Below are 22540 nucleotides of genomic sequence, written 5' to 3'. Positions count from 1 at the left end.
AAAATAACATTTATATGTCTTGACTGTTGAACAGACAAAATGCATTTATCATGGTTATTGTACATAATATGTATATACATGTAAAAATAATGACTTGATATCTAACTGCCAAAATTATATTTGTTTTGATTGCCTACTGTTAAAAGATCTCTGATAGTTACTAACTTGGTTACAGATGAGTAAAAGTTTGTATTTATATTATCTTTTTCTATTTTATCTTATACTAATTTCTTTTTTTATCTTTCAACATCTTATACGTAAATACCTACTTGTCTAATTTATCATCTTCACTCTTTTCTATTTCTCTATATGAAGATCAGACATTTTCTATAAAAGCATAGGCCTTAAAAGCCATACACATCAAATGTTCTGGTCTTATCTTATTTTTGTTCCAAACTTCTTTTCTTTCAATGCCAACATTTCGTCTTATATAAGGCTTTCTTCAGAAAACTTTTAACGGAAAAATTAAAGCTTTTCGTTTTACTGTAAAAAGTGAAATATAGCTGCATTTTTTTGATGATTAGTATTCTTTACAATCTGGCAGTATTGCAGTTTTTAGTTCCAATCTTTCGAATGACATTTATCAATTAATGAGGACAAACATTAAATAAAAAACAACATTAAAACGCGTAACCACATTTGTGAATATAATATTTCTTGAGTCGTTTGTACAAATTTTTCGATTGCAAACACTGATATCAAAATATTTGCAAAATGTTACTTTCGCGACTTTTAAAATATATTTAATGCTAAAATGATCAGCCTATTTTGATAAGAGTTGCTTAATTGAAGATTTACCAAGAAATTAAAAGAATTCCTTTTTTCCCCATCCCATGTCTAGTTTTAATAAGGAACGACATCTAGAATTTCGCCGTGCATTTTGCAAATACTCTGTACATTTCTAGCAGTTTAAATTTCTTACTATTCTATGTTTTGTATAAAAAAATACCTGTGCTGAGAACATGGCATAGAAATCATTGTAACCTGCAAAAACCCTTAGGTATCTTAATGAAGCTGTCAAATAATATTTATGCCTATTGTGAAAATTTAGCTTTAAATTATCGCAATTTAATAGTGTGTTAAGTTAAGCTCTTTCATAAGAATATTTTAAAGGTAAGAAACATAATATTTTTTCATTGGTAAATGAATTTTTGTACTTTTATATTCATAGATTTTTTTTGTTTTAGTTTATAAATTTGAGGGTACCATTGCTAAATATTTAAAAAAATATAGAAGTCATTAATTATTAACTTGCTCAATTACCTTAATTAGTCTTTTATAACATTTATGGAAGACCTTATTTTACATTCTTGAAGTATAACCAAAAGCAAAATATTTAGACTACATAAATTTCAGTTAATATATAATTTTAAATGTATCGCATTGACAATTATAATAATTGTTTTCTAATTTAGGTTTGATATAACAGTTGTTAATTTGACACTGTAAATACGGATAAGTAGCAATGCCTGATGTATTTCACACCCAGAAACACGATACAGAGAATCATCATTGTACCTTACCTGGTGAACCATGGAATTTATTAGCAAAATTTATTGAGACCGGCATTTTTGTGGAACTTAGAAGAAAATTAAAAAGGTAGTTTAATTTATTCTTTGCTGTAAGTCTATATACGTTTTATTAATTTCGTCATATTTGTAGATGGTTAATGATCAGTAAAAGCCATCCATACACACGGGTATACGCTCCTTCCATAAGTAGACTGAAAAGTGAGGTGCAACGGCATCTTATTGATCATTATGGAATTATTCACCCATTGAGCATATTTTCTTTATATTTTAACTTCTTGGTGTGCTTTTCATTCATCGTTCAGTATATAACTGCACCAATTTCGTATGCTGTTCACAAAGATCTAAAACATTTAAGCTACTTTTTACTTCCTATTAATAGTAAGTTGTAATATATCTCTTTAGATTACTGTAAGAGTGAAAACCAAGGGTAAGAATTTTCTTACCTTTCTTTAAATAGCTTTGCCATTTTAAGTATTTTTAAATGCTTCTCAAGATTTTTAACAGAATCTACTAGTAGTTAGCAAGCAAACATATAAAATAATCCTGATGTAAGGAATATCTCACGTTTAGTGGTGTTATTAGGGTATGATTCAACTATACATAATAAGTTTCTTTTTCAGTTTTAATATTTTTTTTTATTATTGTTAATTTTTTCACTGGAGTCTACAGTGTAAATGATAACGTGGTTATTATGAAGCCAAAGCAAATTGCTAAAAGCTATGCAAAATCGTACTTAATACTAGATATATTGGGGTATGGTCCGCTTGTGTTAAGGATGTTAAAAGTACGTGGAATGATATCTAAAAAGACCGTTCATCATTTGGCTCCAATTATGGTTTTACTTAGATATTTTAGGTAGGTGTAAGAGATGTCACATTTCAGTTCGTTTCTCAAAAAGTAGGCGTTGGAAATTTTTATAAATTTAACGTTAAAAAATCAGTGCAAAATTATATTTTAAAATATTTTTATTAACGTTGTGAGAAGAAGCAACAACAGTGCGGTATGACGACAATCACTTTACCTAAAATCCCTCACCTGTATTTCGTAAGTACTAATTAACAGTTTTAAGTTAAAATAATACTACTAAAAAATATAGAAAACTTAGTAGGGGAAGTGTTTTCTCCGCAAATAAAATGCTAATCCTAATTTATCTTAAAAAAAAATTAATTATGTAAATTAAAACATGCCAAACTTAAGATATTATTTAGTAAAATCAATCCAAACGACCGTGTTTCATTTGCATGTTATTAACAACAAAACAGCTAATTTGAACTGTCACAAATCTAACTTAAAAATTAGTTAATAACAACCACTCCCTTAATGTATGTATGTCACTGTCAACTGTTATGTTTTTCGAGCACGGTGTTGCCAAGTATTAATCTGACGGTTTTGACGTTAGCATTAAAAATGCAAATTTCTATAATATGTAGCGACGATGCCACGGTTGATCATGTGACATGTAGCAACTATAGGTTATGTTTGGTAAAATCGCGAATGATAATTTAATTTAAGTAAACCTCAATTTAAGTTTCCTAGCGAAACTTTGGAAAAATTATGCTGTTTTTCATAATACGTCTCTATAAGCCAAATGTTTTGCTTTTCTTAGTAATTTTCTAAGGTTTTTTCTATATCTTCTTTTCAAATTTCTTCTTCTTTTTTTATTTATGGAGAAAAAACTTCCCCTACTAAATCTTATATGGTAAATTGATTCCACTTTAGAATGAAACTTTTGTGGAACTTGAAAATATGGTTTAATTAAAGATTTGTGTAATGCTAATATTATTTTTTGCTTTTATTAAAAATGTTGAAACTGCTCCCTTAACCCATTTGACCCTGAAACTATATTTTTTCGAATTTGTATATTTTTTTCTTAAAAACGGTCAATAGAAGGACCCATAAGTCGAGAAAAAATCATGATTTTTTTTTCAATTTCCAGTTTTGGAAAAAACGGCGGTCCTTTTAAAAGGACGGTTGGATAAAGGGCTCCTATTACAAAAATAAGTAAAGACTTAAAAATATGTTTATATATCTTACAAAATACTTAAAACTTTAACTTAAAAACTAATTTGTATGATAGTCCACAAAACAGTTTTTTGGGTGAAGACCAACTTCACATTTTTGGCACACAAAATTTGCTTTTTTGTGGCACAGAGCACATTTCCGCTGACTCTCGTAATATGTAACTAAATGATCTAGTCTATCGTAACGTGAGAATTGGAATGCAGTTTTTGGCAATTTCGAAGGTCCTCTCTTAGTTGTTTTCCTGTACGTTTCGAGCAGCTGTGTCCACGAGTTACCACGAGTTTTGTGAGGCCATGTCTACACAGTGGGAAAATAACGGAAAATACTACTTTTTACCTCGTACTGAAACTCTATATTGGCTTATGTTTTGGTCACTACGGTCTACACCTCCCATATTTTCGTTGGATGCCTTGGTCAGTTAAGGCTGATCTATATAAACATGCTTTTTTTCAACCTGTGAAAATCGTTTGACCTTATTTACTGGCAAAACTGAACATTCATTGGTGGCTAAAGTAACAACGCTGTTGCCATTCCATTTGCATAATGCGATTTCATTATCGGCAACACCTCATTCAAATGTACCTCGTGTCTTTTTCTTCAGAACTGCCGCATTGCTTAATGGAGATTGTAAGATCCGGTTTTCACGGTTTTGGTACCAGTTGCCTTGATGTTTCTCAATTTTAGCTCCTTTAGAAGTAACAAAGATGTGAAAAAATTGTCAAAAAATATGTGAAAGGGCTGGTAAAGCATTTTCTGTAAAACATCTGCATATTGAAGAACAACAGACGCACCCAAACCCAGGTGTTTATATTTGTCCGGAATTGTTGTCGACGCACCTTGGTAGGGATCAAAATAAGCAATGTGTCCAAGTCGTAGGGTACCTACCCAAAATTTATACCCCCACCTTATAGGCTTGCTTCGAATAAATTGCTTACCGCTATGTCTCCCAAAATACGGCATTATGGCCTCATCAAGGCTGTGATTCTCTTCAACTGGGGCATAATCAAAAAATTTTTTATTTAGGCTCTTGAAAAGGGGACGCAGTTTAGAGTACCTGTCTTTTTTATTAAGGGAAGTATTGTCACTGCAATGAAGATTACTCATTATGAATTGAAATCTATCTCTAGAAATAGCGGCTAATATAAGTTTATTTTGGGTATCGTTGCAATTTTGCCGATACATATGTCGCCTTGGAACAGTTGTATATCCCTATGAAGCAGTACATCTCGTCTGCAGTAATGTTATCGGGGCGGTTTTTCTGCTGTGCATAAATATTGGTAAAATTGATAATTTCTCCTACCAAGTTCTCATCAAAGAACAGCTTGAAAATATTTCCAGGGGAATGATTGCTTTGTGCAGTTTGAACTGATTGCCAATGCAGAAACGTAGACTCCAAATTTTTATTGAGAGTATAGTCAAACGTCTTGATGTGTTTAGGTCGCCTTTCAACAAAAGTGGACTGTGGTAGATCGTCATCACTGTCTCAGTCGTCTTCACCTTCCAGGGTAAATTATTTGGTACTACATCGTCTTCAGCCCCAGAATCTTCATCGGTATCGTAGTTTTCGTTAGCATTTTCGGGTGGAAAAATTGTAATACCTGTAGGAATGTCCGACGTAGAGTCATTCTCCAATTTCTCTAAGATTTCTGCCATGGTTAGTGGCTTTTTCCAATACCTGTAAAAAACCACATAGTAGTACAACAGTGCTTTCATTTCAAAACGATCCACCCCTAATAACTTGCTTAAAAAAAAACACGTCAAATTAGATATACAGGGGTACGTTTAATTATACATTTAATAAAGTTCTGTCAATCACCTCCTCACCTCCAGCTAACCTTACGGTAATATGTCAAATGGGAACCCCCATCGTGTGATACATCATAGTAAGGAGCGTAAAATTCTCTATTTAACGGTATTAAAAAAAATGAAATCTATTATTATACTATCAATGGTACTATATCTATCATTATACTATCAATGGTTGTAAAAAAAAATAAAATTGATTGACCAAGAAGCAATTAAAGTGTAAATCGGTAGAGTAGAAAAATAAATTTAATTAGTTTAACAAATTTATTTTATTAAATGTTCAAAATGCGCGCCGATATTGGCAAGACAATAAAAAAGCCTATTTTCAAACTCCTTACGAACATTGGCAAGGGTTTGCCTGCTAATTTCTCTGCATTCTTGAAATATTCTATTTTTTAACTTCTAAATTGCTTGTATTTTTTTTTTTTTTTGATGATCTATTACAAAAAATGTAAGAATTTTAAAATGATATAGGTACCAAACTAAAAGTATCAGAACTGTATTATAAGTTATTGATTTGTATTTTTTGGAGAAAGAATAGTTTTTTGATTTTGATTTTTAATATTGGCCACACCTTAAATCTCAGCTGTGCTCAGTAATTTTGAAATTATCGCAGTATCATAAGCGAACACACCGCACCACCTCTCTGGAAACGCGTGGAAGGTTAAGGAGTCTTCCGAAACCATGGTGTGCCTAATTTAAAAGGAGTCAAAAGTCAGAATATATATTTTTGTGCATCGATTATTTTAATTCACACTTTAAAACCGGAATATTCATTCAAAAGAAAAAATAAAATATGTTTTTTTTTGTTTTCTAAACCGATTCATTTTAAATTACTTTACTTCTATAAAATCTTCTTTAATAATAATAATTAATAATAATCTTCTTTAAACTACTTTACTTCTATTTTAACACAGCTTAACTACGGAAGTTTCGCAGTTAAGCTGTGACTTTAGTTTGTATAAAAGAAGATTTCTTCTTTTGGCACCTTAAATATATTTGTTTAAATAAAAGCGTAAGACTATACAACTTTATGTTTTAATACACAGACTTTAATACATCTGAAAACACTTTTGGAAGATAGATTTTTACCATTACTCGACGCCAAATTCACAAACATTTCCAATGCCTACTTTCCGAGAAATTCTATATTTAAATATGTTTAAAAAATGTATGTATCTATTTAATTTTTGTATTTTCTTTTTTAGATATATTTGGTGCCTAAAAGTACTTTCGATTGCCCGCTTATACTTCGGCTTCTCAAATTTTAAATTTTATTTTTTGAAGTTGACCCTCAATTTGGTAGTTATAAATGTGCTTGCTATTTATATGTTATATACTTGCTTGGTTAGTTTTACCTTTTTTAAAAGTCTTTTTATTATAAGATAGTTACATAAGCATTTTAATTTTGGGAAGTTTTTTATTAAGGTTATTGAGGTGACATCTGAGATATAAATAATGCAGGAGCTTTGGGGAAAACCCGTGTAAGTCACAACAAATTATTATATCAAAAAAATATAAAAGATAACATTGATTACAAATGATACCTATATAGGTTTTTTTTGTCTTAGCACACATATTTAATAAACTTAGTCTTGTTTAAATTACGTCTAAACTACGTTTACGTTTTAATTTCCATGGTATTCCACTAGAGGCCACTATTTAAAAATGATTTTCATATTTCTTATTTTCCATGCTCTCTAAGTATCTAAAAGATTTTATTCTCTGGTATAATTAGGAAATTTATTTAAAATGTAGAAAAAGAATTAAAAATCGGATATATTTTAAATAATGCGTAATAGCTACTAAGTCCTGTTGAATCAAACCAAGATTATAAATACTTTTATCAATAGAATTTCTTTATTAACTAGGGTAACATCATCAACGTTATATTTTTCTAGCTGTTATGGAGATATTTCTTATAGATGCTTTTTTTTCCGTAACCATAGACCAGAAGAGTAAGGAACTTATACGCTTATTCTCCGATTTATTTCCCCAAAACTTCAAAATTATTTATTGCTGAGATTTATTGCCTGACCACCCTTAATAAAACACCTTGTATATTAAATTTTATTTCAAGCCTCATAGCAGCAGCAACTTCAGTGTAGGCTCATTTTTGAAACATGCTGATGCAACAATGCAAGTGATAATGATGGTTAATCATGGATGGTATATTGAAAAGGCCGGGCGCACTTTCGGACCTTTATTGTCCGTTTTATTTATTATTGGAGGATTTTGTTTTCATTTAGTCGTATTAGTTGAGGTAAAATTTGCAGCAAAAACTTCTAAATTAGTAAAAAATATAATTTTAGGTCATGAGCATCTGGTTTAGATATTCTAGCGCTGAGAATAGACAAGCTAGGGTGTTCGATTCTGTTATGGCCTATGTCTCATATAGAGGGATACCCACTGTTATAAAAAAGAAAGTTGATATTTATTTGAAGTTTAAATATAAGGGAACATTTTATAAGGTGAATCTTTTTAATAATACGTGGATATGACTTTCACTTTGCTATTTTTATTCAACTCATTTATGTTTAGTGTTGTGAGAAAATCTTTAGGAGTGAAATAAACAAGTCTGGCAGATTAATGGATTGCATAATTTGAATAAAAAAAATAACAATTTTCTTAACCCCTTTACTTTTTAGGAGTCAGCTGTGATAAAATCAACATCAAACTTTTTAAGAGAAGAAATATTATTGGCATCTACAAAAAACATTCTTGAAAAGGTGGATCTATTTAGGAACATCCCTTTTGATTTAAAATTAAAGTTAAGAACTTCTATGACTACCGAAATTTTCTTAACAGATGATGTTATCTTTAGAGCTAAAAGTATAGGTAAGTATGAAATACTTAATGGAATAAATCAAATAACTGATTTAATAACCAACCTATTCACTATTTCTCTTTAATTTTTTTTTAATTGCGAATATACTACCTACTTTTAGGTACAACAATGTATTTTATTATATCAGGATCTGTCTTGGTAACATCACCATTTAACGAAGAAATTTGCTACTTAAAAGATGGATGTCATTTTGGAGTATCTGCTTTACTTCTTAAAATGTCTCGAGTAAGTTATGTTTCTAATTTCAAAAACAAATTAATTTTTATAATAAAATAGGACCTAATACACTTTATCATACAATTTGTTGAAAAGAATTTGTATTTAGGCAGTAAATATCATAGCAGCAACGCCATGTGAAGTCTGTAAGCTCGAAAGAAACAAATTTCTTGAAGTTCTTAAAGGCAAACCACGTCTTATTAGTGACATGGAGATTGAACTTTCAACAAAAATATTAGAAGCTAGCCATCGAACTCTTAAAAGCGATTTTGTTTATTAAGAAATATATTTTTTGACCCTAGAACAGTTATAATTATATTATACATAATTTTATTATAAGAAAATAATAAAATTATGTACTAAAAAGCATGTATGGTTTTTTTTATTGTATTTTTTAAAAATAATTACAGTATTCTTTAGGACAAATGGCTTCTTTAGTGACTATGACCAGTTTTCTAGACTTAGTACTGTAGGGCAGTGTTACTCAAACTTTTTTCGTGACGGAACCTTTTTAAAAAACTACATATTTAACGGAACCCTAAACTCTAAACTAAAAGCAAAAGCAGTTATATGTGAATTGTTTATTAATAATCATACAAAAAAAGGTAGATACAGTAAGTAGTAAGTTAGTAAGTAAATGATAACACTATGTTCATTTAATGCTGCGAGACATGTAATTGTTTTTATTTCTCATCAACTGGGTAATGTCAGGCTTGATAGAAAAAAGTTGAATTCTTATGTCTGGTTTGGCATCCAGTCTATTGCGGTATTTTGTTTTTGTAGCTGTTTATGCTGAAAATCCCGTTTCACACAAATACGTTGTTGGAAACGGCAGAAGAACATTTAAAGCTTCTGTAGCAAGTTGTGGATATTCATCACGAACCCTGCACCAAACGTCATTTAGTCAATTGTTTTGAACAATGATTCCATGCTTGTATCCGATGATATTTCCAGAAATGTTTCATAGACCTGATTTGACATATTTTCAGGCTTCTCCAATTAAGATGAAAAAGGGTTTTGAATCCATGAGTTTATTTTTAGTTTTGTATTCTTTTCTTCAGGAAAATAAGATTAAAAAGTCCCTTGCAGATCATTGAGATATTGCACCAATTCAACAAATATTTATATTTTGAAATATTTCTGTATCACTGAGACTATGGTGACTAAGGACTCACTTAGCAATAAAAAGCTTTCGATTTCTCTCTTACCAAAACAAGTAATCCAAAAATCTAATTTTCTTTTAAAGGCAGTTGTTAGCATTGAAAACTGTTGTATGTTTTCCTTGTAGTGACAGGTTTTTCCAAACATGTCTGCCAAAAATGCTAGTCTAAATAACCAGCTTTTATTGGACAAACGGTCTATTAAATAAAAAGGAGCAGCTGTAAGAAAAGCTTCTAATTCTGTTCTTAGTTCAAAAAGCCTTGTCAAAATTTTACCCCGAGACACCATCTCACTTCAGTATGGAGCAATAGTGTTTTATGATCACTACCATAATCTTTACATAATATTGAGAACAATTTGGATTGTAGTGGACGTGACTTGACAAAATTAATTATTTTTACTGACTCATCAAGAACCAATTTTAGATTTGGTGGCATTTTCTTAACCGCGAGTGATTGTCTATGCAGGAGACAGTGGCTGGAACTACAATTTGCCGCTTTCATTTTTATTCGTGATATTGCTCCTGCTGTTCTACCTCTCATTGCCTTGGCTTCATCGGTACAAATATCAATATAATCATTCCAATCGAGTTGGTTTTCTTCAAAAAATATGTTAATCGTGTTAAAAATTTCTTCTCCGGTTGTGTTAGTAGGCAGCGATGAGTACATAAGCAAGTCTTCTTCGAGTGAATGTTTATGTGGATATCGCACAATTACTAGCAAGATGGCCAGTCCAGCAACATCAGTCGACTCATCTATTTGCAAAACGAATTTGTTATTTTGAAGCCGTGAAACCAGTTGTTGTTTTATGTTTGCTGCGATATCCTCAATTCGGCGCGTAACTGTATCGTTCGAAAGCGGCACTGTAGAAAGAGGCTTTACAGATTTTTCGTCGAGCATACATTTTGTTATGTCTACCACACATGGTTTTATTAGCTTTTCAGTGATAGTGTGCGCTTCTCCTGCTTGGGCAATGCGATAACTAATTAAATACGATGCTTCCGTGGCCTTTTCATTCATAGTCTGAGTCGCATACGTCATAGTTTTTGTTTTTGAAGTCGGGATGTACAGTTTCTAAATGTCGGCGCATCTTGGCAGGTACCATCGAACTATTAGGAAGGAGTTTGTAGCGTACAAAGAGGTGAGCCGTTGGAATCAACAAATCCGAGATTAATGTATGATTCGTCATACTTTCGATTTTTCATCTTCAGTGTGTCATTAGATGTTTTACTACTTGAACTTAAAACCATAAAACTAGAACTTGACGTCGTCATATCACCTTGATTTGAATTTGACGCATCATTTAAGCGAACCACATTTTTTGCAACACCTTTAAGCCATCGCTCCATTCTTCTTTAACACTAATTTGATTTGGTTAATTTTATGACAAATAGTATCTCTGACTCACGAAATACAAGATTTTACAACCACTACGAACAACAACAAGACAAGCGAATATAAAATACTGAGCGCGGCGTGAGTAAATTTTGTGGTACGTTGCTCGATTAATAAATTCTCCGCGCCAAACAATGCTCTTTTATATTATTATACCAGTAACCATCGAATTATCTCGAATTCCTCAGAAGCCTCGGAGCGCCAGACGATTTTCTCCGAAGTACGCCTCGACGCACGAGCACGACAAACAGCGCAACGAACCGATGTGAATCGGCTGATTATAGTCCGGGGGCGAATGGTGGCGTACGAGTAAAGGTCGGGGCACACATATCCGTACCGAGACCGCACCGTGCCCGCAGCGTAGCTCGGCCGTGTCTCGGTGCGTTATCTCCCAAAACACACATCTCCGACACACGGCCGCATCCCGCATCGTATTGGACGGTCATGACGCACTTTAAAGTATTCAGTTTGGATCGAAACTTAATTGGGTTGGTACATTAAATTCATTTTAAAATTTGGTAATGATCAACAAATGCAGCATTCGCAATACGAGAACAACTAAATGATTTCTTTAGTTCTATAGAGGGCAGCGTAGATTGGCAGGAAAATACAGCCCTGGCAATTTAAATAATTTAATTTATGGATCATATTTGCCAGTTTTTTTAGATGTTGCATCTTTTTCGCTAAAATGTAGTAAATAAAATCTAGATCGTGTCAAATTCATGTTTTTTACTAGTTATTTGGTTTCTTCGCCGTAAAAATTTTTTTTCTAAGACGAAAATCCCAAACAACTAATGTAGAATCTAGTGGTAAAAATATTGGTAATTAAACCTTGTAACCTTTTTTTATGTAAATTTAAAAACTAAATAGCTAAAAATAATTATTATAAACTAATAGCTTCTCAATTTCCATTTTAATTTCCAGCCGTATGATCACTACGGGAGCGCACCATCGATTTTTAAAACAAAACTATTCTAGCTCGTTGCGGACTCGGTGCGGAGTCGGCGCACGGGCACGGTGCGGTCATGTTAAGACTACTTCATATGATTACGAACGACAATTCACAGCCGAGACACGGCCGTGCTACGGTGCGGACTCGTTGCGGGCATGTGTGTCCCGACCATAACGCTGTAACATTTCGATGTAATAAGTCGGGCATTTACATAATAATACATAATTATATTAAATTTTCGTATATGTACCAGTAACACCTATAAGTAGGCGTTTCGTTTTGCTTGTTTAATTTTATCTTATGTAACTTTATTTTTATAGGGTCCACTTTAATACATGTATTCATTTATTATGACTGCTGGAGGAGCTCTACCGGAGGTTTCGCGGAGCACACTTTGAGTAACGCTGTAGTGTAGATTATTGAAAAGTGAGTGTTAACCAAATTTTGTAATTGTTACAAAGTCCTTATTCAGAGATAATGACGTATATTTTTTGGAAATTAGAAAACTCATATCCCATCTCCAATAAAACTTTTCTATAGGGTACCCTTAACTTTTATTGCCGCTGAATCCCTATCCATGTTTTATGAGAAATTCCTGGACATAAATAAAGGACGTGGTTCTGGTGGTATTCCATCTATTCTTATTAAACATTATACGTTTATACTTGCTCGGACACTTTTTATAATTTACAATATGTTTCTTAATAATAGTCGAATCTTTTCACGACTTTAAAAATCTTCAATAATTAATAGAATTTATTAGACCTATCTTATAGTTAGGGGACAGGTCGCAGATAACCAATTATAGATCCATTATAAGTTCTATTCCCAAAGTGTTCGAAAGCCGAGTTGCTGATTTTCTGTAAACCACTCTTAAGGTCTGGTTTATTGACTAACAATTAAAATTTTTTCCACAACGATCAACTGAACTTAACTCACTTACCTTTACTGATTTCCAACTAAAACCATTGAAAGAAGGTTGCCACGTACACGCCTTTATACAGATTTCTCTAAAGCAATTGATCGATATTACCATGCAATCTTAATTAGCAAGTTGGAGACTATTGGTATACAAGATCAGCTTTAAATTTTATGTTATTGATATCTCATCTTGTTTTTTTCATATAAATTTTCCTTAGGTTTTCAAGTTATCTCAAGTTGTATATTACAGTCGTAATTGGACCACCTGGATTAATGGTAATATCAAATAATTATGAAACGAAACCTTAACCTTCCGGAGCTCGCGCTAAGTATTTTGGAGTCCGCAGCCTTCAAATGTGCATATTTCTAAAAATTATTGGCAATAAAAGTTAATTTTTATTTATTTAAAGATTTTATTCATCGAATACATTGATTTTGGCATTTTAACAAAACTTATTGCTACAAAAAAATTCAAATAAACATTTAACAACACATAAAAACTTTCTAGAAATTAAAAATACAAATTTGTTCCATTCTGAGCGGCATTCATGACAAATAACAAGTGAATGCGCTAAACAAACACATTTGTGGCATTCAACACAAAAAAAACGAGGTCTATTTTTTTTCTATCGCAGTATGAGCAACGTCCACGTTGTCCTGCTGGTAGGGGCTCAGGTGTAGGTGTTTCCAGTCCGAAAAGTTCTTTTATTCTCAACTGCGTAGCCTTAGGAATAGTTTGCGTCATTCGACGGCGAATATAGCCCTCCACTAATTGAAATGACACAGATCGCAAAAACTTTCTTCGTCGTATACTTTCATTATTATTTATTGAATGAACAACAAAAGAGTTTATTCCCGATACATTGAGTAACGAATAGAACACAACCATGGGCCATCTTCTTGTATTACGTGCACAGTTATAAGACGCACATAGCTTGTCCACACAGTCAACACCTCGTTTAGATGAGTTGTAGTCCAATATCATATCTAGTTTTTCAGTAGAAGCATCTATTTTATCGTCAAAATGCATACTTGATAAAAGCAGCACGTTTTTTTTCTTTTTTATATGATACTAAAGTACAGTTATGACGAAAGGCGAACATGGATGATAAAAGTGGACGACCTATAGGATTCGAAAATTCAGGTGGCAATTCCCTTTTGTTTCTTCTAACTGTACCTAATAAAGTTAGCTTGAAATCGGACTGAAGGGAATTGAGTAGCTCCATACTGGTAAACCAGTTGTCAACTGTAATATTACGACAGGTTCCTTTTATTGATTGGCACAATCTCTGCACCACTGCAGTGGGAGAATTACTCGTTTGGAATTGACCCTCAGGCTACTTTCCTACGTAAACCTCCATGTTGCAGGTGTAGAAAGTCTTGGCGTCTACTATAACAAATATTTTTAGCCCATATTTATTGGGTTTGCTAGGTATATACTGCCTAAAGTTGCAACGCCCCGGAATTGCTTCTAGCTTCTCGTCTATTGGCTAACAATTCAAAAGGTGTATAGGCTGAATGAAAGTTACCAACAACTGTATCAAACACTGTCCGGATGGCGGCCAGCTTGTCAGTCTGTTTTCGTTCTTCTCTAGTTGCCAAATCATCAAAACGTAAATGATCTAGCAGAAATCGAAATCGACATTGGGACATCGTTAGTTGAAAAAGCTCGACGCCAGTACCATTCTGTGTCCATATTTCCTCAATATTAAGTCGATTAGATTTCAATACCCCAGATAAATAAAGCAATCCAATTAGTGCTAGTATTTCTAATATGTCCGTGTCTTTTGCATCCCTTTCACGTTGGTAATTGCCTCTACTCATGGCAATATGTCTTTTTGTATTTTCGACTATCAAATTCAGTACTTCGTCTGTAAAAAAAAGCTTCCAAATGTCAATTTCTCTTTTTAAGTGTTTCGCAGGACTTTTTACCCCTGGAAGATGCTTTATCAAGTTCTCCGCCCTAGTTTTCACATTTCTTTTCGTCATATGTTTGGCACACTCAGTTTCATCTTTGCCAATAAACACAGGGTAATTTCCCCTAGCGACTTCATCAGTGGCTTCCGTCTTCGAAGTTTCTTGTTCGGTATCACTATCCAAATCCTGCCTTTCTAAATTGTCTTCTTTATCATCTTCTTGGTCCTCAAAATCACTCTTTGACTCCTCATCATCTTCTTCCAAACATTCTTGCATGAGCTTTTGCAAACGAGCCTCCTCTCGACTCCAGGAGCACGCCATCTATAAAAGTGTACAAATAATAATAATCTATCTTAAATTTTGCTAATAAAAGCTAACACTCACCATTGCACAACAAGTTTAACAAAAAAAAACGCATAAAAATATTTAAATTGAACGCTCGCGCTCGGACTCACAGTCCGCAGTGGCTATAATTTGGCAATAAACGCACACACCAACGCACAAGTGAGCACTGACTGTAGAAGAACCCAGGATAGAAAGATACTTAATATTACAGCGCTGCGGGTTGTCGATTGTCGAAATTAACGACAAAATAAAATAGTTGCGGAGTGAGAGTCCACGCGCGAGCTCCGGAAAGTTAAGAAGTGTTATTTAATGTTTTTTAGCCGTGGTAAAAATTCTATTGAGTATATCTGCAGCATGAAAGAATCTAAGATATCTGTTAATAGAGTTTTTAGGCTTAGATATAAAGTTTTTACTTTCAAAACAGTTTAAGACTTTATAGTATTTAAAAAAAATAAGATCAAAAAATTAAATTTATCTACTTTCGATAAATAAAAACAACATTTGAGTTTTTGTACATATTTATATCAATACAGTCATTGGTGTATAAAATTGCATTTAACGTCATTGCTTTAATAACAAATGGAATTCTAAATAAAACAATTATATATATTTGTAAGTGTAGTTAGCAGCTGTAATCCAAAAAATTATTAAGCAATAAAGAAAATTTGTATGAAAAATAATTTATGATACAAAATGATTTAAGCTCCTACTTACTAGACTTAAAATTTTGGTAAAAAAACTACGTAAAATAATAATACTAAAAATTGGAAAAACGTAAACTATAGGTTATATAGTAAATTTTATATAAAAGTATTATATAATGGTATTAAGAGGGACTAATCTGTTTTTTAGATAAAGAAAATATACTGTATTATTAAGGAATTTCTTTTGCTTATCAATAGATAAATCACAAAATGTTTAATTGAAAATTTGAAATAAAAAATAGTGACATAAAAACCGAATAAGCCAAATACCATTTAAGATATATTTTATTTTAAATATAGATAATAAATTAATAGTTATATAAATATAGCCAATATTTATAATTTTAAAATCTATTGTAAAGAATTAAAAAACAATGAACATTCACAAAATGCACTTAAATTTTATCCATGGTAACAAAGTTCTAAAAAAAACAAAAAAAATTTCAACTATTATAAATAGAAAATTAAATACGTTTTTCGAAATAATTAAAGTAAAAAATAAACAAAATTTCAATGCTTTTATGACTCTAATATGAACAAAATAGCTATCAATATAATAAAATAAATTAAAAGCTTGGCTAAGTAACAGTAAACAATATACAATATGATACTTGCAAAAATAGAAAAAAGTTATATATTTACCAAAAAAACATTAAACACTTAATTAGGAAAGGATATACTTGATATTTTTACTTAAAGCTAGTTGGTACAATCTGGCACATGGTGAAGGTTGACTTAAAACAGCCAAAAATATAGAAATATATGAAATGGCGGATGCGATGACTTATGACTTAGTTGAGTGAGTTTGTTCTGAATAATCATCGGATATTCCGGACATATCTGCTATAATGCCACTCTCTGAAAAAAAAATTTATTAAGTGTCAATCGTTTCCATTTATATTATGCCTTAAATAATAGTAAAAAAATTCTTACCTACAGAACACTGACTATTTAGTGTGGTTGAGCGGTAAGGCCTGCTTCTACCAATAGGACTGTCACAGTTAGAATCAAGTCCAGTACTAGAACCAGTATGGTTAGTGGATGTACCTCCTGAACCGCCAGAACTAGTACTACCAGACGAAATGCTGGATACAGAAATGACCGAGTGTGGTCTCTTAATGGTGCGACACGATTCGGGTGCTGGACCTGCAATGGAGTTGCGAAATCTGGGAGCTGCTAAAGATGTAGGAAAAAACTGATTTACTCATGCAGGGATATGCCAAATAAAAAAAAATTAACAAACCATACAATACCAACGATTTTAAAATTATTGCTAAAAAAATTTTGTATAAGAAAATTTAAGGTTTTCTTTTAAGATTAATAACTAATTCTTATTATGTTTACCTATTTTAATAAACATAATACTATAGTATAACACAGTGTTAATTTACAACCAAGTTACAATCCCTTGTTAAGACACTACATTATGATTTGTGAAATGAAACTTACTCTTCAACGTATTATAAAGAAGCATTGTATTAAAGCGCCATTTTCTTGTCATCGTGCAGAAATCTGAATGAAAATCTAAAAAAATATATACAAGAAAAACTTATAAAAAAAAAGAAAATAATACTAATAACATGCTTTGATTATAAAACACTACAAAATAATTAAAAAGACTAAACAAACAATAAAAACTGTTTAGTATCGAAAACCTTATTAAATAGTAATGTGTGTATGTAATGTACTGATCCTTTTTATAATATAAATTTTTTTAGGTCATTGCAATAATTAGCACTTAAGATGAGATAACATATTCTAGTAACATAATTTAACCTCGCCCTTATTTCTGTTCCCACTGAAGATTAACAAAACTCTTATTAATTATAGTCTATTAAATTATAGTCAATATTTTCTTCCAAACTTCCAAGAATATATTTTACTTAATCAAGTAATATGATGCAAAAAAAAACTAGGTAAGTGATTGTATTGCTCAAAAAATTAAAACATTTAGGCTTTTTAAGCCAGCACCGGTAGTATTTATAAATATTGCAATATATGAAATCAAGTGTAATATGAAATATCATGACTTATAACTAAGTGTAGTAATTTGGTTTTCAGTGTTCTAAATATTTATACAATCTGTATAATAGATTATTATGAATATAATTTAAAAAATAAATTGCTATTCGGTTTAATTAGAAACTCTTATTAAGAAGTGTAGATCAGATCCATTTAAGTTATGCCTAATTTAATTAAAATGTTTATTAAGCTGAAAATATTAAGACAAATAGAAAAATTTGTATTAGATTAAAAGAATATCCAAATAATAAGTTTATTGTAGGCCTTATGCAACTGTAGTATTTTTTATTGGAGGACTAACGTAAGCTTTTTAATCAGTTAACTTACTGCATACAAGAATCATACTAGAAAAAGTGTAGTAGAAGTAGGTGTGGGTTACATGATTAGGACCCAAAACCAGTTTAAGAAATGCTTTTAAAAAAATTATTAGGAAAAAAGACTAAAAGCTTTCATTTATTTACCAAAAAAATTACAAGCAGATCAAACCCTTTTGATATACACAAGAAGCCACCAAAATGCTTAAAGTGTCCCAAGCTAGTCCCTGTTAAATATATTTATTCACTAATATTAAATAAGAAATATAAAAAAGCTGGGATGGTAATGAAAAATACTTACTTTTGGTTAGTTGAGCTATACTTATAGACCTGTCGCTAATTTGGTCCGCACTAGGCCTAATATCTAAACATGGCTTATTGCCAATTCCCATTGAAGACATTTCGGCCATTCTAACAGCTGAAAGAATGTTTTTATTATAACTTATGACAATAATTGCTTTTATTGAGGTATATATATAATTTATTAAAATACACATATTATATAAAGTAAATGTTCACCTCTATTCCTTATAGCTTGTTTCCATAGCAATTGCGATAGTTCCTCGGTCCATGCTTTTTTAACTTCCTCGGACATCGACTGTAGGGTAAAAGTATCGTTTGGCTTTCTCTTACGAAACCAAATTTCGAACTTAGTGGGAGACTCTCCTATGCCAGCTGTTAATCCTATATCGGTCATTTTTATACTGTTTTTGTATATATAAAGGTCGAGATTCTAAAAATAATAAGAAAATTCATAAAATGCAATTTTAAAACGCGTATTTTTATAATATAAAATAGAAATACAACAATCTCACTTTTTGATATTAGATAAATTATTAAGAGCTAATAAATAATGAGTCGTAACCATCCTACTTTAAATAAACTATACTTATATTTAAACAAAGTATATTACCAGTGACTCTTACCTTTCGGTCTGGAAATCGCCTAGCCTTACTAAACAGTATAAGTTCCTCAAATAGAAAAACCTGTCTGAGAGACTTTCGCCCACTTTTTCCTTCCCAAACTAAAAATTCATTTTGTCTGAGCAATCGGCCCTGTTCTTTAAGATTCACCTAAAAACATATTTAGTAGCTTTTTATAAGTCTAATTTTGAATTTCTTATGCTTACATCGCACTCTCTAATACTATCCATAGCCAAAAGATCATTTCCATGTCTTAACTGAAACCTGACCATCTCTTCAGCTTGTCTTAAATAATCAATTTCTGGAACTGTTCTTTCCGCTGAGCTAAGCAACTTTGATTGTCTACAATACTTCATCATTTCTTGCAGAAGTAGAGCATATTTGCCCATCCTCTGAACCGGTTTAAGCAGATATGAAGCCAAATCCATTTTGTCCTCTAGTTCTAATTGTTTACTCTAAATATTAAGGATTACTTCACTCAATTTATTTCTTTAAAACTTAAAAAAACTTACCTTAAAAAATATGGTCCCATATTCTGACATCAAAGAATCGGACTTAGGTTTATTTTTATTATACAAAGCGTACAAATAGAACCTCTTTCCATATTTCAAAAAAATCTGTCCTACTTGTAGCGGGTTATTTTCGCATTCTTCTAACTCTCCAAGGAAATGGCGGCTATGGAATTCATAGATTTTTTCTACATTTCCAAACACAGTATTTCGTTGACCTCGCAGGGCTTGTGGAATGTCTTCTCTTTGTAATTCCGGAATGTAATTGGTTATAATATAGTCCAAGGATTGAACATAGCTCCGTTCGGTTGCAATCATTTCTTTTATGGCGTAGGTTAAATTTCTAAAATAGAAAAAGATCCATGAATATTAAATAATAAAGCAAAGTTACTGTATTTCTTATATATAGATAACTTAAGTAACTGATATGGACGTCAGGAATAGATAAACTTGCATCGTATATTATTAGATTATGCGTTTAAAATAAACAATATTATGAAAGAAATCAAACTTATTTTCGTACTTTTGTGTTTCTTCATCCATGTTATTATATAAGGCATCTGTAGGCAGGTCTAAGGTAGAATCATGGCAGTACAAATGATTATTGGCAGTAACTGGAGGAATTTTTCGTCTCTCTTCTAAATATTGGTCCTCTTCGATATCATCACAGCCATGGCTAAAAAGTGTTTTAAAAATTATTAAAAAAAAAAATAATTTATTACTATATTATTTTTATTTACTTAGATAATATAAACTTATTAAGCCAAAACATGTTTGAAAAAAATGCATTTGGAAAAGTAGAAAACAATATTTTGTTATCTTATTATAATTAAAACACCTTTAACTTAAGATTATTTATATTTATGTGGGATTAGGTATACTTTTAGAGAGACTTTAAATTATTATCCAAAATGAATTTAAAAGTAAAAAGTTTATTTAAAATAAAGAAGTGTCTTTTAATAGTTAATAAGAATATCAGAGTGTATAAGAAATTAACAAGTATAGTGGTAAAAATATTAGAATATACCCACATCAAAATTGACTAGAGCTTAAGGTTGATTATTATTATTTGTTAAAAGCTGAATTGCATCTTTTGCACTCAAATTAATTATCTTACAGCAGCTTATTATTTTCTAGACGTTTTTCTAGCCTAATTTTAATATATTTCTCTAAGAGTTTATTTAGGGTACTAGAAATAGCAATTGGTCAAAAATTTTCAACTCTCTGTTTATCACCGGCTTTAAATGTAGTATAATATATATATTTAATTATAATAGAGTGTTTAAGTATGTTGGTGTAGATCCCCGATTTATGTAGGAACTAGATTCATGATATGTTATAGAGGTTCTTGTAATGTCTGTAGTTATCTTTAATAAATCTGTAGTTATCTTTGATGATAAAAGCAGGAATGCCGTTATGTCCACTTTATTTGCAAAATCAACTTATTTCCAGAGACTTCTGATAAAAATTCTATATCATTGTCAATTATTAAATTTATTTTTGAATAGTTATTTATAGCTTCGTACGTGGCCTCCCTAACGTTTTCCTATATTTTTTTTAAATTTTTTTGAGTTTCTATTTAGCATATACTTATAATAATTATATTTTGCTCTTTTGATCAGCTTAGTAAGAAGATTTTTATGTAGCTAAAAATATGTTTTCATCGTTGTTTCAATGTTTGCAGATTTAAAGGATTTTTTAAAACATCTTTCCATAATTTATCTCGATTTTTAATATAATATATATTTTTAATATAATATTTTTTTTTATATATATTTTAATTCCCGGTGAAATTCATACAACTTCGGTAGGTTTAATAGTTAGTGTTTACTGTTTTTACAGTAGTGGCGTTTTTAATTATGGTTATGATATTTTAAATAAATTAAATCCTGCAAAAATTCAGATCGTTTGATCTCAAAATATTATTCGAGTTAAAATTTTTCAAAGAATTTAAAATGTTTTAAAAGATAAATTTATGTTTTTAGTTACCGAGGTTTTAGGGTTATTGATTTTATTTAAGAATATATAAATTCAAATCATATAAAAAACGTATAACTTGTTTACTTATTTGCGATCCTTGCCCAATTGTAGTACAAATATTACATTAAATAAAATATTAACTTCAAAAATGTAACTGTGTAAAAAAAATAGTTTCAGAAAATATAAACATATAGTTAAATGATTATTAAATAACTCTTGATAATTATTAAAATAAGGTTAAATTATAAAAGATAATTATAGACCTTGTATTTCTTGTGAGATCTGCTGGATGGATTTGTAAGACAATTTAAAATCTGCCTGATTAAGTAATAATAATTAATTTAATTAATTTAAGTTTTAACTAATCTTTACTAAAACTTGGTGTTGATTTGCTATCATCAGCAAACAACAAAAGTAGGCAAGTAGTAAAGCATTAAAAAGAAATGGCCCGAGGTGAGAGCCTTGAGGCACTCCAAATGAAATCTGAATAGTTTTAGAAAGAACAGTACCAATTTTAATTATCACAAAAGTAGCTTTTGCACCAGGACAATAAAGATTTATCAATATGAAACATTTTTAGTATATGCGGCAATATTGTGGGGTACCCTGTCGAATGCCTTGGAGAAATCAGTGTTTTTGTGTAACAGTCTATATATCCCATTTCCAAGGCATCCAACAAAAAGTCCATCTGTAGTAGTAAGTAGGGTCAGATCCGTAGATTTGCTTGGTATAAAGCCCAAATGCTCATTAATTACTAGGGCTTTAAGAAAAGGGGTGATGATGTCACATACTAAGTTTTCAAATGCTTTGAGAATTGCACGATGGGGTGATAGAGTACACTGATAAGATGGATAGTTGATAGCACTGGTATTGTAGCCTGACTTATAAATAAGTTAACTCTCTTTTCAGTAGTCCGAGAACACACCAGTTTGAAGAGAGTAATTGAAGATGTAGTACAAGAGTCTGGAGATATT

At 31.1% G+C, this 22540-nt stretch overlaps 2 protein-coding genes across 13 annotated transcripts in view; one reads left to right on the top strand and one right to left on the bottom strand.

The window, feature by feature from the left end:
* The first annotated feature begins 995 nt into the window (after positions 1–995).
* On the top strand, positions 996–22504 carry LOC126740063 (potassium/sodium hyperpolarization-activated cyclic nucleotide-gated channel 4-like). 4 transcript variants are annotated; one of them, XR_007661780.1, is made up of 11 exons: positions 996–1113; positions 1416–1599; positions 1663–1910; positions 2153–2387; positions 6569–6707; positions 7441–7623; positions 7673–7831; positions 8009–8198; positions 8309–8433; positions 12252–12357; positions 22476–22504. XR_007661780.1 is itself a non-coding variant. In XM_050445923.1 (10 exons), the coding sequence occupies exons 2-10, from the start codon at positions 1466–1468 to the stop codon at positions 8702–8704; spliced, it is 1584 nt and encodes a 527-aa protein (XP_050301880.1). In that variant the 5' UTR covers positions 996–1113; positions 1416–1465; the 3' UTR covers positions 8705–8793. The 4 variants fall into 4 exon arrangements, 1 of the variants encoding a protein (XP_050301880.1); XR_007661779.1 differs by lacking the exon at positions 22476–22504 and adding an exon at positions 16758–16906; XR_007661781.1 differs by lacking the exon at positions 22476–22504 and adding an exon at positions 13071–13255.
* The window catches only part of LOC126740062 (uncharacterized), a 313797-nt gene continuing 307345 nt past the window's right edge, over positions 16089–22540 (bottom strand). Inside the window, exons 17-25 of one of the 9 annotated variants that reach the window (XM_050445914.1) lie at positions 20110–20262; positions 19590–19929; positions 19284–19532; positions 19081–19227; positions 18674–18887; positions 18456–18572; positions 17268–17342; positions 16752–16991; positions 16089–16676 (exon numbers count right to left, since the gene is read on the bottom strand). In XM_050445914.1, the coding sequence (XP_050301871.1) occupies positions 16603–16676; positions 16752–16991; positions 17268–17342; positions 18456–18572; positions 18674–18887; positions 19081–19227; positions 19284–19532; positions 19590–19929; positions 20110–20262 (1609 nt within the window). In that variant the 3' untranslated portion in view covers positions 16089–16602. Of the gene's footprint in view, positions 16677–16751; positions 16995–17267; positions 17343–17991; positions 18382–18455; positions 18573–18673; positions 18888–19080; positions 19228–19283; positions 19533–19589; positions 19930–20109; positions 20263–22540 lie in introns of those variants that run through there. The other 8 variants (XM_050445915.1, XM_050445913.1, XM_050445921.1 and 5 more) reach the window with 8 other exon arrangements.

This window comes from Anthonomus grandis, chromosome 9 (genome assembly GCF_022605725.1).
Source record: "Anthonomus grandis grandis chromosome 9, icAntGran1.3, whole genome shotgun sequence".
NCBI lineage: Eukaryota > Metazoa > Arthropoda > Insecta > Coleoptera > Curculionidae > Anthonomus > Anthonomus grandis.
Note: the sequence above shows the minus strand (reverse complement) of the source record. Positions and strands in the feature narration are given on the sequence as shown.